Raw genomic sequence first — 18,695 nt, 5'->3', positions numbered from 1 at the left:
TACATTGTAACATCTCTAGGTTTAAGATTTTTTTTTTTTTTTTTTTTGAGACAGAGTCTCACTCTGTCTCCCAGGCTGGAGAGCAGTGGCACGATCTCGGCTCACTGCAAGCTCATCTCCCGGGTTCACACCATTCTCCTGCCTCAGCCTCCCGAGTAGCTGGGACTACAGGTGCCTGCCACCACACCTGGCTAATTACTTTTTTGTATTTCTAGTAGAGACGGGGTTTCACCGTGTTAGCCAGGATGGTCTTGATCTCCTGACCTCATGATCCGCCCGCCTTGGCCTCCCAAAGTGCTGGGATTACAGGCATGAGCCACCGCACCTGGCCTCTAGGTTTAAGATTTGAGTAAGACTGAGAACCTTACAGGCTTTCAATAAATACCTCTGAGCTGATTATTTAAATGGCAGCATCAGATAGATACATGGTATTTTCCCATTACTTAGGTATTTCTAAAGCAAACATTCCCATTCTCTAAAGCCATTCGTTTTCAAAAATCTCTCAAGTATTTCAACATTTTAAAAGAAGAAGAAGACAAAAAATTGATTTTCCAAGGTAGGGAATTAAGTAGACTAATTTGTTTTGTTCACTCTACCTCACACATATCCACTCCAGTCAAATGTCCTGTAAATCATTCTGCATAGAGCAGAACAGACACAAAATGCTTCATGAAGGTGGAGACTTTAATCATCTACAAAGCCCTCAGACCTTTTTTACTCTTATATGTTTAATCATACAGATGCCATCTACAGTATTTTGTAATTAGTAAGCAGCAATAAAGTTTATTCTGTACTACTTTAGCATATTAACTATTACTTTAAGTTGAAATAGAAAAATTATATCAATGTCTTTTCGTCTTGAAGTAATAGCAATGAAACTCATAACTCAAATCTGTTTACCAGCCTAAGAGAAGTATTTAAAATCATTAGGCTTCTTCTATGCTTTATTAGAAATATTTACGGAGGGGAAAAAATGGTAGAATTATTCCAAGGCACGTTCAGGAACAACAACAACAACAAAAAGAATTTGTAACTGCAATTCCAACGTTTCATAAATGTCCTCTATTTCCATTTAAAAACCCTTTAAAATTAACATAATTAAAGCAGCTAATAAAATACAATCTCTGCAACTTTTATATATAAGGAAAAACCTCATATAGTATCAGTAGACCACGGCTGATAAATAAAATACGCTGTATTCGTTATCAAATATAGAAACAACAGTTCGAGATTTATGTTTTTTGAAAAAATTAATTTATTTTAAGTTAAGGATCTCTATGTAAATTTATTTTGGTATCAAACAACTGCAATTAGTGATGGGGGGATAAAAGCATCCATAATTGTGGAAGGATGGTAATTTATTTACAAAAACTATACAAAATTAGATTAATTATAACAACTTATCAAAGGTTCCTGAAATCAATTTTGCTTTTGAAAAAGTATCAAAAGTCTTCAGATCCAGAATGACAGCATTTTATTATTTCTGATTCATGAAATTATAGCACATCAGATCTTTAAGCAACTACATCAGATAAAATCCTAGATAATAAAATATTCTCCATTTCCTGACAGCTTGGAATGTAAATGAAAACTTGTTCCATTTTCATTAAAGAAAAAAAATCTAGAATAATGCATCCAGTGGTATCGAATACCTGTTAGAATGGCTTGTCTGCTATAATTAAACATGGGCAATTAGTTCCACATTGTTAAACACTGCCTTAAATTAATTCCTTCCTTTAATAAAAAAGTTTTTCTCAGTCATTTCAGATCTCTGTTACTCAGTTTTAACTAGCAAATTTGCATCTACATAAGGAATCTTCAAAATAGTGTATATTTAAAAAGTGCATATAAGCAAAACTAAATTTCTCAAATTGTTAACAAATTTAAAGCAAGAATTTAATATTATATTGTAAAATACAAGTAGACTTAACAGAAACATGCTTGGTCAATCTTTTGCTTTTAGGTTTGGTGCCCAAACATTTAAAAATAAAGAAAAAACTACCATGACTCTTTGCTTTTAAGATTTGCAGACACAGCTAAATACTCATCTAACAAAGTATCCAGGCTATCCAGCTATACTGCCATGAATTCATAAGACACTAACACACATTTAAAACATAAAAGTAGTCAAAAAAATAAAAAATAAAAAATAAAAAGAAACAGCCACAGGTATTTTAGGGCTAAAATAAGTTGACCTAATAAGGGTTACATGAGAAATAACATATAAGACCCCAAATAAATTTTAGATACAAAATTAAATGATGTGGCTTTGTTCAAACATACCTAAAATTCAAACTCAAGTTAAATACCTACGCTGGCTTTTTTATATCACCAGCTTTCATTAGGGCCTTAATCGCTCTTGCCCTCATCTCAAGTTCTAGCAGCTCCAGTTGCTGTGCAGAAGGCTGAACATCTTCTGGTGGAGGAACAGCCAGAGTGGCCGCTTTGGGTTCGTTTGGGCTAGACTCTGCCAGTCCTAGAATCTCATTCACACTTTTCTCAATGTCTTTCTCCAGGTCATCTATCTGACCAGCTTCACTTTGGACTGTATTTTCTGGTGCCTCGGGAGCAGCTGCTTCTTCGTTGCATGGGCCTTCTATGTCGCTGTCATAAGCATCTGCATTTATACTGAGTACATCACTATCTTCCCCTTTTCCTGTAACAAAAAAAGCAGAAAGATCCATGTCAACCTAAATACCATGGGTCAAAATTTCCTTACTGTTTATAATTTAAAAACTGCTTTGATCCCACCTCCCACTATGGAGTCCCAAACACATTCCATAATCCCCATGCCACCCTCTTTTCCCCTGACTCCTCAATCTTCAAAGCAGATCTAATGCAATGTGAATTCAAATGTATTTTTCATTCTAATTTAGAACACGGGAACATTAAGAAATGTATTCCATCATATGGAGTGCCCATGATCTATTTTCCTAATTAAAATGTCATAACATTTTATATCACAGTAAAGCTTCTGCACTACAAAATGAAAGCTGACACTGGAAATCCTCTGGATAGAATATGGCTTATTATTCAAGTAGTAAAATTTCATTCTAGAAGGTGTTTAAAATACTTTGCTTTATAAACTACAAAAAAGAAAAAGTATCATCAGCAAGCAGTACAACATATGCATTGCAACTATCCCAATCTTTTCATATACTTTTTCAAACACTGTGTTCCAAATCAATAAATTAAAGAAGAATGCCTAAGGCCATTTTCCAAGGTAAAATGTGTTTTAATGACGACGATTTTAATTAACAAAGTTAGTACACCATAATTTTAAAAAATGCGTTTGTTATAAAACTTCTATAACAGATTATGGCTCTCCACCACCTTGTTCTTGGCATTGAATACTACTCAATTCCAGGCATCAATTGCAACTTTGAGTACTCACTTATATTCCCAATTAATTTATCTTTTAAATATTGAATTTTTTTTTAAAAAGTCATGATCCCCAAAATGTTAGCTGTCCCTACTATAAGAAAGCTTTGATAGTGCTTTCCTTACAGTAGGGAAAGCTTCTTTACAAAACATAGATTGATAGATGGTAAATTCTGGTAACAGACTGTACAGGAAGGACATAAACAATTATACTCCATCGGTTTTATAATAGATGATTTACTGACCTTCAGTAATCCTCCTACATGCTTATAATTCAAAAACCACCCCCATTCCAAAATTAAAGTGGAAAATAAAACAAAAAAATCATTTTTGTGTCTATAAATAGAACTTGCAAAAAAAAAAGATTATCATTTTATTTGATGGCAAAGAACATTTTATGTATGTCCACAAAGCAACAAATATTTCCAAATAGCAAAAAAAAAAAAAAAAAAAACCTACAGAAAATTGAATATAACCTTTTAAGAAGCAATAATTTATACAAGTATTCTAACTTGAGACTAAAACAGATTTAAGAAAATAAGGCCGGTTGCGGTGGCTCATGCTTGTAATCCCAGCACTCTGGGAGGCCGAGGAGGGCAGATTACCTGAGATTGGGAGTTTGAGACCAGCCTGACCAACATGGAGAAACCCCGTCTCTACTAAAAATACAAAATTAGCCAGGCGCAGTGGCGCATGCCTGTAATCCCAGCTACTCGGGAGGTTGAGGCAGGAGAATACTTGAACCCAGGAGACGGAGGTTGTGGTGAGCCACGATCGTGCCATTGCACTACAGACCGGGCAACGAGGGTGAAACTTCGTCTCAAAAAAAAAAAAAAAAGAAAAGAAAAGAAGTGCTAAGTTGTTCACAGTCTCAAAAAATTAATTTTAGTGTCCACCAGGCTTTACCTAAAATTTAGAGTGTGTAGTCACTGATTCTGAATAAGAAACTATAGGCTGTATAAAATATTTTAAAAGACAAATTTTTGAAAAATGTGACTTGTTTTTCAGACTAGAGGTTGTTGCGAGATAATGAATGAAGAGCTGAATAATATAATGAGGGGGTGGAGAAGAAGAAAACTGGTAGTTGATTCAGAGGCTTGATCAGACTCAGGTTCAATTTTCTGGTAAGAATATTTAGAAGTGATGTTGTATACTTCCAGTACATAATATATAATTGCTTTTCTTTTTGTGATCATGTCAGTATCCACTGGGATTGGGTATTGTCTATAGCGGCTGATGACAATACTCTTGATTCCCTAAACCTAACCATTGTAATGCTTTTGTTTGTAATCTAGTTTTCTTCCTGTGGAAACTTTCAGGAATTTTTTTTTATCCTTGAATTCTGTTTCACAGGATGTGTCTTAGGTTTGATGTTCTACACTTGGCAAGCCCTTTCAGGGTGAAGGCCTTCTTCACCTTCTATCAGATTTTATCCAGATTATTTCTTTATTTTCCCTTTCCACTGTCTACTTTCTTGCTTTCTGATTTACTCTGACACTTTATCAAGTCCCTGCTCAAATGGTACCTTATCAGATCACGGTGATCACTCTCTGTGAAAGTGTCATCCTACTACTATCTTCTTATCCTGTTTTATTTTTCTTCATTGCACCTGACATTTTTATGTATTTTTACTCTCTCTACTACTCCAATGTAGGGCAGAGATTTTTGTTGTTCACTGCTGTTTCCTTGGTGCTTAAAACAGTGTCTTGTACACAGTAGGTGCTCAGTAATATTTGTTGAATTATATTCAGTTCCTGTTGGACTTCATGAGTTGTTCATCTTCATCTCTTAACTTTTATTGCACATTTAAAAATATTTTTTCCTGGATTTTGAGATATTTTCTTAACATTATCTCCCAGCAAATGCTGAATATTTGCTTTTTCGGTCGCTCAGGTTGGAATGCAGTGGCGCAATCTCTGCTCACTGCAACCTCCACCACCAGGGTTCAAGCAATTCTCCTGCCTCAGCCTCCTGAGTAGCTGGGATTACAGGTGTGCGCCACCACACTTGGTTACTTTTTGTATTTTAAAAGAGACAGGATTTCCCCATGTTGGTCAGGCTGGTCTCGAACTCCTGACCTCGTGATCCACCTGCCTTGGCCTCCCAAAGTGCTGGGATTACAGGTGTGAGCCACCACGCCTGGCCGATATCTGTATTTTTAAATTCTAACAATTCTTGGTCTCTGGCTTGTTTTCATTGCACCCTGTTTTATGGCTGCAGTGTCCACATTAGTCTCTCTAATAAGGAAATTAAATGGACTGTCTTCTTCCCCTTTCTTTAAAAGATTATCTTCTGATCCCCGGATTTTATTTCTTTTGTTTATCTTGGTCCTTCATTTGTTTTAGTTATGTTTTTCTGGTAGCTGGTTTTTCAGCAGTTGTTTATTTCTCTAACAGATCTTTTTTTTGATGTAAAGTGGATGTGGGGTAGGCCTCTCAGAGTAGAGTGCTTGGATGTAGGGAAAGAAGGAGGAGTTCAGTTGGCTTAATTATTCAAAATGAATTTAATTTTAATTGCCATGTTGTTTGTTCCACAGCCAATTCTTCCTCGCTTCCAAGACTCTCTAAGAAAGAGTTACACTTATTGGCCAGGCGCGGTGGCTCACGCCTGTAATCCCAGCACTTTGGGAGGCCGAGGCGGGTGGATCACAAGGTCAGGAGTTCAAAACTCGCCTGGCCGAGATCGTGAAACCCCATCTCTACTAAAAATACAAAAATTAGCAGAGCATGCTGGCGGGTGCCTGTAATCCCAGCTACTCGGGAGGCTGAGGCAGAGGACTGCCTGAACCAGGAGGCAGAGATTGCAGTGAGCCAAGATTGTGCCACTGCACTCTAGCCTGGGTGACAAAGCGAGACTCCGTCACAAAAAAAAAAAAAAAAAAAAAGAGTTACACTTATCTACGGTGTCTTTGGTTGTGATTTTCCTTTCTTCTGTCAATTTGATCCTGTTTACTTACATTTTGTGAAAACCATAACATTTCTCGTCTTTACATTATATCTTTTTTTGTTATACTATAAATTCATTTTTTCTTTTAATGCTTTTTACAGTTCATTCTTCTAAAAGGTTGAAGAAATACATGTTGGTTGACAGAGCAAAACGGGAAAATTCATTTTTCTTTTTTTTTTGAGACAGAGTTTTGCTCCTGTTGCCCAGGCTGGAGTGCAATGGCGCAATTTCGGCTCACCACAACCTCCACATCCCAGGTTCAAGCAATTCTCCTGCCTCAGCCTCCTGAGTAGCTGGGATTACGGGCATGCACCACCACTAAAAATAAAAATTTTCTATTTTTAGTAGAGACGGGGGTTTCTCCATGTTGATCAGACTGATGTCGAACTCCCGATCTCAGGTGATCTGCCTGCCTCAGACTCCCAAAATGCTGGGATTACAGGAGTGAGCCACTGCATCTGGCCAATTTTTCTTCTTCTTTTATTCCCCTTCTCAGAAGTAACCACTGTTAATAATTTAGAGTACTTAACAAAAACATAATTATCACTCTTTGGCTTACTTTTTGACTTAACAATAAAACTTGGTCATATTTTTTAACCTTAGCAATGTACTAACTTTTTTTATAGACAGATAAAAATCTTCATTTTTACTAGTAAGTAAAAAGTAATATTTTGTTTTAATTTACATTTATCTGATTAGAAATTAGGTTGAGCTTTCTTTGCCACATGTGTACTGCCTTCTGTATTTCCAGTTTTGTGAAATATCTGACTTGTTTCTACCCTTTGCCCATGCTTTTGTTTCTTAACAATACCTCGATTCTATATATTCTTATATTTGTCCTTTTTAAAAACAAATTTGTTATTTTTTTGTAGTTTTCCTGTCTTATAAGTTTATTTGTGGCATTTTTTTCTCAGAAATATTAACATTTAGCTAAATCTGTTGTTTTTTTTTTCCTTTGTTTATTCCCCATTTTGTGGTTTACTTTGGAAGGACTGCTGTTAGTTCTGTCATCAGTTAACTTACAACTTATGTTATTATTTTAAATATCTCTCTTCCGTCACTTCAGTGGGTTCTTGGTAGGGATGGGAAGTAGATACGTATGTTCAATTTGCTGTCTTTAGCGGAAATTCATACCAGTATCTAAATAATCCAAGCTCTACAGTTTGTCTTGGCTTAATTTAATAATTCACTGTCAAGAGGTTTCACAAGCATATCACTCAAAACACTAGATATACTTTCACCTTATGCATAAGAACTGTTTCTGATAAGCTAAATTATTATCAACTAGAATATTCGTAAGTCCTATCAAGGTTTAAATATGTTAGCATAATTTAAAAGTTCCCTTTATTTTTATACCTCAAAATGTTTGTGATGTGATTAATAGTTCTTATATGTGGCCAGGCGCAGTGGCTCACGCCTGTAATCCCAGCACTTTGGGAGGCCTAGATGGGCGGATCAAGAGGTCAGGAGATTGAGACCATTCTGGCTAACACAGTGAAACCCCGTCTCTACTAAAAAATATCAAAAAAATTAGCTGGGAGTGGTGGCGGGCACCTGTAGTACCAGCTACTTGGGAGGCTGAGGCAGGAGAATGGCGTGAACCCAGGAGGCGGAGCTTGCAGTGAGCCAAGATTGCGCCACTGCACTCCAGCCTGCACAACAGAGCGAGACTCTTGTCTCAAAAAAAAAAAAAAAAAAAAAAAAAAAAACCTCTTATATGTTTGTTTACTTTCATTGGATATTCTATTTAAAACTTTTATTTTAACAGAAAGCAAACCTATGCCACACGGTATTTTCTTTTATCTAATTTAGAGAATCCCACAGCTCTCATGCATTGAGGTTTGTTATAGATGACAATAAAAACAGTGGTACTACATTTTAGTTTTTTATATTATGTGGCACACTCCTTTTTATTTACATTAGGAGTCTATTACTTTTAGAGTGATTGGGTCTTACGTTGTTTATGTTTTCTCCTTGCTAATAAAATGTTTACAGAGTGTTGGCTGTTCTGTTTAGCTGCCAAATATTTTGCCTTTATGGTTTTATCCCATATTCACAACTATGCCTCGCTGAATAACATAAACATATATTCCTCTGAAAAATTATTCCATTTATTTATGTGTCAGTGATGAATCTGAGGAGTGATTGATTCATTTTGCTGTCTAGACACAAGTTTAAATGGATTAGTTTATTTTAAAAATCTTTAGTACTTGGGTGCAGAGTTTGACTGAGATATGAATCAAGTTGGTAGGACTGAAGTCAGCAGGAAACAAAAGAGAAACAGTGAAAGTATACAGGCTAGAGGACAGTGTAATACAACAAAGGTACATTGGTGAGTAGCTAGCCAGAGGGTCAACCATAAGGGATTGAATGCATGATAAGGCCCTTTTTTTCCCCTGAGAAATCTTTTACGTCTTTGTCTTCCTGTAACTATTGCCTAGCCAAGCTCTTAAACTACTTTACTCCTTTCCCATAAGCTATTTGCTCCATTTCTTCATTTGCACTGTTTTTCTCTCAAGTGCCCTAAATGGTATGTAGTATTTCAGGGGTTACCCATCTTAGTGAAGGAGCACAGTCAATGTAAGGAATGTATCATATCTTCTTGTTTCTTTGTGTATTGTTTAAAGTTAACTTTAGTTCTTTTGCTGCTCTATAACATCAGTAACTTAGATCTAAGTTTTTACTTGCTCTCTTTCCTGTGCCACTTTATTATGTCTCTAGTTAATAGTATGAATTTTTATTCTTATTATTTTTAATTGCATTTTTTATATTTTACCTCAGACCCAATTGTCTTTTATTTTTCTTGGTGGATTTCAATAATGTTAGTTTAGCATCATGCATACATCAAAACTGTTTTTATTTCCTTTTTTTCCTTTAGGTATTTTTAAAAAAGCTTAAATTAAGTGGGCTTAAAGTACTAGCAGTGCCGGCCGGGCGCGGTGGCTCAAGCCTGTAATCCCAGCACTTTGGGAGGCCGAGACGGGTGGATCACGAGGTCAGGAGATCGAGACCATCCTGGCTAACACGGTGAAACCCCATCTCTACTAAAAAAATACAAAAAACTAGCTGGGCGAGGTGGCGGGCGCCTGTAGTCCCAGCTACTCGGGAGGCTGAGGCAGGAGAATGGCGTAAACCCGGGAGGTGGAGCTTGCAGTGAGCTGAGATCCGGCCACTGCACCCCAGCCTGGGCGACAGAGCAAGACTCCGTCTCAAAAAAAAAAAAAAAAAAAAAAAAAAAGTACTAGTAGTGCCTTTGTAGAACCCAAACACCTCTTTAGTTCACAAACATATTTTTGACATTTTACCACAAACCATGTTATATGATTACTTCTAATAGTAAAACAATTTTTTGAGATGGAGTCTCGCTCTGTCGCCCAGGCTGGAGTGTAGTGGCGTGATCTCGGCTCACCACAAGCTCCGCCTACCAGGTTCACGCCATTCTCCTGTCTCAGCCTCCCGAGTAGCTGGGACTACAGGCGCCCGCCAACACACCCGGCTAATTTTTTGCATTTTTAGTAGCGACGGGGTTTCACCGTGTTAGCCAGGATGGTCTTGATCTCTGACCTCATGATCCGCCCGCCTCGGCCTCCCAAAGTGCTGGGGTTACAGGCGTGAGCCACCACGCCCAGCTAGTAAAACAATTTTTGAACAAAACTTTGTGAAAACTTATGTTAATGCTTTATTGAAATAGGTATCACATTACCTGTTATATTTCTTACTACTGACTATACTTTATTTGAAGGAGTAGAAATAATTTACCTCACTTCTTCCTGAAAACTCTCTCTTACACACATACACATACGTATGTGGGCAGAGTGGGGATTAGAGAGACAGAACATGACTACTCCCCAAAATTTTGAGATCTCTGAATGAGTTATTTGGGGATGAAGTTAATTCTTTAGAAAGAATGTACAAGTTTTACCTCTTCTATTTGAGGATCATGATTGATAGGGAAAACCCTGTAATTCCCTAATACCAAAAACGAGAGTAAATTATCTTTGGAAATGTATTAATAAGTTTGCAGATGATGCTTTAAAAAATGAGTTACTGACTCTACTGGAATGATGAAAATTAAGAAATACTGAAAAGACTTGAAGTATAAAGCTCTTCCAATAATTTGCCATGTTCTATTATACAAGTCACTTAACATATACTAAATTATTTCAGATGTGTAAAAAGTTTTGGCATCTATGATGCAGTTATAATGGACAGATGAAACCTATGAAGGCATTCAGCAACACTGTTATGGAGAACTTGGCTTTTTTTTTTTTTTCTGTGTAGTGTATTAAACTACTGATTTAGATTTAAGTGCATTAGGTTGACCATCATTTATAAAATTTAATCGTGGCATAACTGATTTCTAAAGACAAAGAAAAAATGCAAATGATTTAGTAGAGAAAACCTGTCTAGTATTCTGTTGAACCGTCACTGAACTTCCAAATAACATGAATATCCACCAGCCTGTAAACTTGACTTTTAAGACTCACAAATCCATTAACTATCCCCTTCAGAGATTATTCCAAGAATCAAATAAATATTTACTAAGTACCTTTTTTACACATGCCATGATGGTGCTATAAAGGCCTCAGAAGTAGGTCTTGCAAAATGTCAGAGTGACAAAATATTTGTGGCATGATTAAGACACAGGTTTTGCCTTCACATTTTGCTTAATGTATGGCATTGTACTTTAACATACCAAATTATGCAATATAAAATATAACAGAATTTCAGAGTATACAAGGCAACAGGCAAAAATCAGGGAGACATTCATAGATACACGACATGAGACGGGTCTTTAAGAATGGGTAAAATCTACTAGGTGATATTAACAGAAGAGGAAACTCCAAAAATGGGCACAAGTAAAATGCTAGATGCAAGCTCAGTACAGAGGTATGTGAGCCTGACAGAATAAAATGCACAAGTGGGAATATATAAAAAAAAGGCAGTATCCAAAATTATTGTCTGAAGACATCACCATTCTAGGATAAAAAGCACAATACGGACTCCCTGCTTGTCTTTTACAATGGATCAGGTAAGTGGATATTTTTGGTCTTGCACTGGGGCACAATAACAGGCTGACATAAGCAAGTCCTGACTATAATCTTTTGTCGAGTAATCTGAAAGTAAATAAAAAATTGTTTAAAATAGCATTTATCATTTTTCCTACCACTAATACAGGGTTCTGAAAGAATAAAAGTTTGATATCAAAAATGAAAATACCTAAAAGGGAAAAATGAAGGCAGAATAGTTGTCTCAATTTCCAAGCACTGGAGTTTGGAAGCAAGCAACTTTTCCCCCTCGAGATTTCTTGGAACTTATACTCATTCAAAAGGGCATCACACTCAAATACTTTGTTAGTAACATCTCAGTGCTCCACAATCTACCCATCCTAGGAAAATGTGCTCGAACTCACCGTCTACTTCACAAACTACCATGTTTCTTGTGGCACTGCTTTTGCTTGTTTAAATATAAGCTCAGAAAGAGACACTAGAGACTTGATTCTTAATTTAGATAATGTAAAATTATTTTTAAATTAAATTTTTTTTGAGACAGGGTCTCACTCTGTCACCCAAACTGCAGTGCAGTGGCGCAATCATGGCTCACTGCAACCTCTGCCTCCTGGGCTGAAGCAATCCTCCCATCTCAGTCTCCCAGGGCTCATGCCCATAATCCAGCACTTTGGGAGGCCAAGAGAGATGGATCACTTGAGGTCAGGAGTTTGAGACCAGCCTAGCCCACATGGTGAAACCCCATCTCTATTAAAAATACAAAAATTAGCTGGGCATGGTGGTGTGCACCTGTAATCCCAACTACTCAGGAGAAGGAGGCAGGAGAATTGCTTGAACCCGGGAGGCAGAGGTTGCAGTGAGCTGAGATCACACCACTGCACTCCAGCGTGGGTGACAGAGGGAGGCTCTGTCTCAAAAACAAACAAACAAAAAGGGTATTGAGAGAAGAGGGGAGGTGAGCAGAAGTAGGTTAGGGAAGGGAAGGCTTCATAGATATGGAAATAATCTTAAAAACAGTAGTTTGACATAAATAAGAGTACACTACTGGTGTAAACAAGTTTAGATCTCAGATTTGATATATTGGAACACAGGTATTAAAACTTGCAGTCACAACTGATAGGCTGTGAACTAGATATGTGTTAGATCAACACAGTCCTGGTTTTCAAAAGGTGACTTCTATAAGACTGTAGTGCAGTAAACCTGACATCAATTCCCAATGAATTCTAGGTTTATTAGAAGGTTTATGAGCTCTGGGAAAAAAAAAATTAGTATCAACTAGTTTAGACAGATCAGGTAACATTTGATCAGGAATCTAAATGATGCATGGAAGACCCATATGGTTATCTGAGGAGGAAGCAGGCAGGCAGAAGGAACAGCAAAAGCAAAGCCCCTGACACAAGAGTGTTTGGAGTGCTAGAAGAAAGCAATGAGGTAGGAGCAGAGACAGCAAGGCAGAGAGTAACAGGTCACATCATGTTAAGGCTGTACTGGCCAAAGGAAAGATGGACTATGGATTTTGTGTAGAGGTGGGAAGCTATTAGAAGGCTTTGATAAGAACATTGACATGACCATTCATACATTACAAAATAATCAGACTGCTGTGTGAAAGAGACTCCCATGAGCACGGATAGAAACAGGGGGATCAGGATGGAGATGAAGGAAAGGACTGAAGAATGATTCCAAGGTTCTTGGCCTGGACACTGAGAAGAATATAACTGCTATTTATTAAGACAGGGATAGATGGTAGAAGCAGCACGGTATTGTAGTTTTTATGTTTCTTGTTTTTTGGGTGGGTAGGGAGTCAGAGAGGGATCTAGAATTTATTCAGGTACACATTAACTTTAAGATGCTTACTGGACATTTAATAAGTAAACTGGATACGCAAGTGTTAGAAGTCAGAATTGTAGAAATAAATTAGTAGCTGCCAGTCTTGAAACTACGTAAGATCATCAGTTAGACAGGGTAGAAAAAAGTCAGTCCTGGGGCACTCATCCTTTAGAAGTCAGAAAAAGCCAGGAAAGCCAGTGTCAAGAAAGAGAAAATAACCAATGCTGTCATATGCTGCTGATGGGTCAAGATGAGAACTGAGCAATGATGAGTGAAATGGCTGCTGGCAGTAATTCACCACAGAGGGGGACATTAATTAGGTAGAGAAATGAAGTATTTGCAGGTACCAAAAGGTAGCAGGATCAGGACTCAAACAGAGGGGCTGGTCTTGGCAGCACAAAGAGTTCATCCGTTTTAACAGGAGATAAGGGGAGTACATAGGTTCAGATACAGGTGGATATGAAAAAAATTTATTTACATATCTGTTTTCCTTTATTAGACAAGTTCTTTCCAGATCAGGACATATTTATCTTTCTATCCTTAGTGCCTAGAACAAAACAGTAAGTTTGTTGGATGAAGGGGTGAACTTCAAAATTTTAAGAGCTATTATTTAGAAGATGTATTAAACTCATTTTCTTCAAACCAAAGGGCACAGAGAAACCAATGAATACAAGTTACATAAAGGCATATTATGATTCAATATATAGAGACCCTTTTACCAATTAGAAACTGCCAGGTTGATACTGAGGTGATGAGACAGAAAACAATAATGACAACAATAACAGAAATTATTACTAGGGCTGATCCTTTTGAGCACTTAATATGTACTAAGCACTGCTCTAAAGCATTTTGTGTGTATTAATTCATTCAATCTTTACACCTACATAATGAAACAGGCACTCATATTTACTATCCTTATTTTATAAATGAGGAAGCTGAGGAACAGAGAGTTTAAGTAACTTGCCCTGGGTTCACATAGCTAAAGTAGCAAAACAAAATCAAACCCAAGTAAGTTTCCAAAACCTATGCACTTAAGACATTCTATACGATTTTCCAGAACTTAACAGATTCAAAATAACCACAGAAGCTTCACAAATTAGGATGCTGGGTTCAGCCGAATGTATCTTCTTCTTGTGCGTCCCTTAAATGATATATTTACAAAGTCTCACCTGAATAAATATAGTATGCACCAAACATACACCTAGAGTCTGTGTATTACATATGAATAACTAGTAAGAGAACAAAAAGACAAGCTACAGATTCAGAGAAAACATTTGTAAAACATATGTGACAAAGCACAGGTATCCAAAATACATAGAGAGCTCTTAAAACAACAATACGAAAACAACCCAGTTTTTAAAATGCACAAATGATCTGAAAAGGCAACTCACCAAATATACAAAATGGCAATTAGGTGAATGAAAGATGTTCAACATCATATATCATTAGGGAATTGCAAAAGAAAACAAGAGATTACTTATACGCCTATTAGAATGACCAAAATCCAAAACACTGACACTACCAAATGCTGATGAGAATGTGGAGCAATGGGAACTCTCATTCATCATCAGTGGGAATACAAAATGGTACACTTTGGAATACAGTTAAGCAATTTCTTACAAAACTAAACTTCGTATTTATCCAAATGGGTTGCAAAGTTATGTCCACGCAAAAACCTGCACACTATTTTATTCATAATTGCCAAAACTTGGAAGCAACCAAGATGTCATGGGTGAATGGATAAAATGCTGTACATCATGCAATGGAAATTCAGCAATAAAACAAAATGTGCTATCAAGCCACACAAAGACATGGAGAAACTTCAAATACTCAGTGACAGAAACCAACCTGAAAAGGCTACACACTGTATGATTCAAAACTACAGAGATTCCAGGAAAAGCAAAACTATAGGGATTGTAAAACGATCAGTGGCTGTCAGGGGTTGGGGGAGAGAGAGGGCAGGATAAACAGGTAGAACACAGAAGATTTTTAAGGCAGTGAAAATATTCTGTACATTGTAATAGTGGATTGATGTCATTATAAAATTATCAAAACCCATAGAATGTACAACACAAAGGGTAAGTCCTAATCATAAATTATGGACTTGGTTAATAATAATGTACAAATTGGTTCACTTGGGGAAGAGTTGGTAAGCAGGTATATGGGAACTCCGTGTACTTCCTGCTCACTTTTTCTGTAAACCTAAAGCTGCTACCAAAAAAAAGCCTTTTAATAAAAAATAAAGTGTAAGTTCATTATGTATCAACTATACGATGTGGCAGCCAAAACCGCAAATTAAATCATAGACTATGATGTGCTGTGTGTAAAGAGTTCTGAAACTGGTAACCAAATCTGGATTCAAGCCTAGTATTTACTGTCTTTCCTTTGGTAGGAGCACTTTGGTAAAGAGGTGCTTTCCCTAATGAACTGAGTAAGAGTGTAATGACTAAAAAGAACCCAGTGTCCCAATAATGATTGAAGGTTTACACTATGTGACCTCCAAAGTAGATGCCTTAGGAGTATGTCTAAGATCCTATGATACACATCACAGGACAGAATGTGTAAAATGAGTACTTAAAACATTTCTCTCAAAATACTGAAATCTTTGTGGTGCAATCATGGCTCACTGCAGCTTCGACCTTCTTCCTGGGTTGAAGTGATTCTCCCTCCGCGGCCTCCTAAAACGCTGGGATTGTGGGTATGAGCCTGGCTAATAATTTTTTTAAAAGGGAGAAGGGTTTGAACCTATTTAAAGCAAAACTCTGTGTGCATATTTTGTGCTTGCATGTCTTTAAGGAAAAGATTCTCACATGAGACAGTTAATGTACAAATATTCAAAATAAGATGTAGTAAATATCTTCATTGACTTTGATCATTTTATACACCATTTAATTATATTATTTATTTTAATGACTGTATTCAAATGAATATATTTTAAGGAACCATTAAACAAATCAAAGACTAAATCAAACACATTTTCTTTTCTTCCGATAGAATAAAAAATGTAGAGATAACAAAAAAAAAGGGGATATTTCACATTGCTTCCATTAAACAATTTAGGAAAACAGTTATTAACCATTCTTCCTAAGCACAAACAATGCACGAGGCACTGGTCTTAACCAAACCTGACAGCTAGAAAGGAACTTGAAGACCAAGGCCAAACAGCCAACCATTGCTTGAATCCTCTACAACAGCACCACCACATGGCTATATATGTGGCCTGTGTCCAAAACCTTCAGCATCAGAAACATCTTAGAAGGCAGTCCACTGCGTTAGACCAAAAAATTTTGTCTAATGATAATGCTATTTATTGGTTCTATTTTTTTTCTTCTCCAAGGCCATATAGAAAAAATCTAATCACGCTTCCATTTAATAGTACTTCAAATATTTAACAGCAACAACTATAAACCTCAACTCTTCAATCTAACTTAACAAAGCTATTTCTCATGTATAGTTTTAAAATTTTTCTCATGAAAACTTCCAAGAAAAAATACAAACCATAAGAACTGAATTTTTGAATTTACAAAGTAAAACAGTTCACAAAACGACATACTTCTCCAATTGTAAACTTTAAAGCAACAATTTAAATACAGACCAATATTTTACCATTGCTGAATGTCTGCAGTAAACTTAACATTAGCAGATAGTTGATATTTTTAAAGTATTTTCTACAAATGAAATACCTTCAACAAAGTTTTTAACTATAGCACAACTGACCAATTCAGAAAATTTATATAAGCCACCATTATTTGAAAAGCAGCAATCTCTGAAATCCTCCAGGAAATTAACATAAGATCTCAAACTTGCACATGTGAGCTTGCACAGGTACATGTGCATGCACATGTGTACCTACAAACGTGCTATAGCTGTGCTAATGAGTAAAAACTATAACTGATGTTTCTTATACAACTGCATTCTGACTGAAATTATTTAAGCAATAATTTCTGGCCGGGTACAGTGGCTCACGCCTGTAATCCCAGCACATTGGAAGGCCACGGTGGGTGGATCACCTGAGGTAGGGAGTTCGGGACCAGCCTGGCCAACATGGTGAAACCCCATCTTTACTAAAAATACAAAAATTAGCCAGGCATGGTAGTGGGCACCCGTATTCCCACTACTTGGGAGGCTGAGGCAAGAAAATTGCTTGAACCCAGTAGGTGGAGGTTACAGCGAGCTGAAATCACACCACTGCACTCCAGCCTAGGCGACAGGGCAAAAAAATAAAAAGAGAGAGAAAGAAAGAATTTCTAACAGAAGAGTTTCTGTTTTACTACAGTTCCAATCATTGAACCAACAGATTATATTTACATTTAAATAACATTTTCATTGTAAAGGTAGTTCCTTTTATTAGTCTATTATTAAAGTGCAGTGGAAGTTAGTGTACAATCTGATACTCATCTTCAGCACTGCCGGTTTCAAAAATATTTTCTAGCAACAAAGACAAATGAAACCAGCACTAGACAAGAAAATGCCAATTTCAACTTAATGTATAATTAATACTTGTGTATTATTCAAGTAATACTTCGGTATTTTAAATGCTCTACTGATAATGTAATTTAAATAACTTATATACCATTAATAGGTCACAATATGATTTATTTTATTCTGAAAGAGCAAAAAGAAAATTCAATGCTGCTTTATATTTTGGTCTACTGAACAAAAGGTTACTTTTGTACTAAATAAGCTTCAGTGAATTTTCTCAATTGGTCAAGCCATTAAAATGACAGTGCATTCACAAGGAGCTTATATTCTGCTTTTATTGAGCTCACTGTGAACAAAAATAGCTAGCTAGGCAAGAAAAGTTAGAGATATTAGATGTTGCAGGTTATGCACGTTACAAATAGAAAACATTAGTGCATTAGAAAAAAGGGAATAATCTTTATTGAGCCTATCAGGATGTCTATTTCTTGATATACTTCTCAGCTTGTTTGGTAACTTCAAGCAACTTACTATCTAGTTCAGATTTCAGCTATACTAATATTTATCTGGAAGATGTTCTCCATAAATAAATATTCTAAGTAACTTATGTTTATCCATTATGAAATAAAACATTTTATATTTTAATCATTTTGTAGATACTCTTCCAAAAGATTTTAATTCCCTGCTTTTCTTAAAAAGGTTAAAACTAGCCGGTCGCAGTGGCTCACGCCTGTAATCCCAGCACTTTGGGAGGCCGACGTGGGCAAATCACGAGGTCAGGAGATTGAGACCATCCCGGCCAACACAGTGAAACACCATCTCTAATAAAAATAATAATAATAAAAAAAATTTGCTGGGTGTGTTGGCGGACGCCTGTAGTCCCAGCTACTCAGGAGGCATGAGAATGGCGTGAACCCGGGAGGCAGAGCTTGCAGTGGGCCGAGATTGCGCCACTGCACTCCAGCCTGGGCAACAGAGCAAGACTCTGTCTCAAAAAAAAAAAAAAAAAAGGTTAAAACTTAATTTAACTATTTCCTATAGATTTAGTCACAACATGAGCATGAACTGTATTGTACAATGGTACTGCTACACTTTGATCTTACGTCTTCTCAA

General features: G+C 36.6%; 1 protein-coding gene across 1 annotated transcript in view; it reads right to left on the bottom strand.

Annotated features, from left to right (window-relative positions):
- Positions 1-666: 666 nt before the first annotated feature.
- Positions 667-18,695, bottom strand: part of CAAP1 (caspase activity and apoptosis inhibitor 1) — a 54,046-nt gene continuing 36,017 nt past the window's right edge. Inside the window, exon 6 of the mRNA XM_050759609.1 lies at positions 667-2,656. Within this exon, the coding sequence (XP_050615566.1) occupies positions 2,310-2,656 (347 nt within the window). The 3' untranslated portion in view covers positions 667-2,309. The remainder of the gene's footprint in view (positions 2,657-18,695) is intronic.

Source organism: Macaca thibetana, chromosome 15 (genome assembly GCF_024542745.1).
Source record: "Macaca thibetana thibetana isolate TM-01 chromosome 15, ASM2454274v1, whole genome shotgun sequence".
NCBI classification, from domain to species: Eukaryota; Metazoa; Chordata; class Mammalia; order Primates; family Cercopithecidae; genus Macaca; species Macaca thibetana.
The sequence above is the reverse complement of the archived record's forward strand: the minus strand, read 5'-3'. Positions and strand labels throughout refer to the sequence as shown.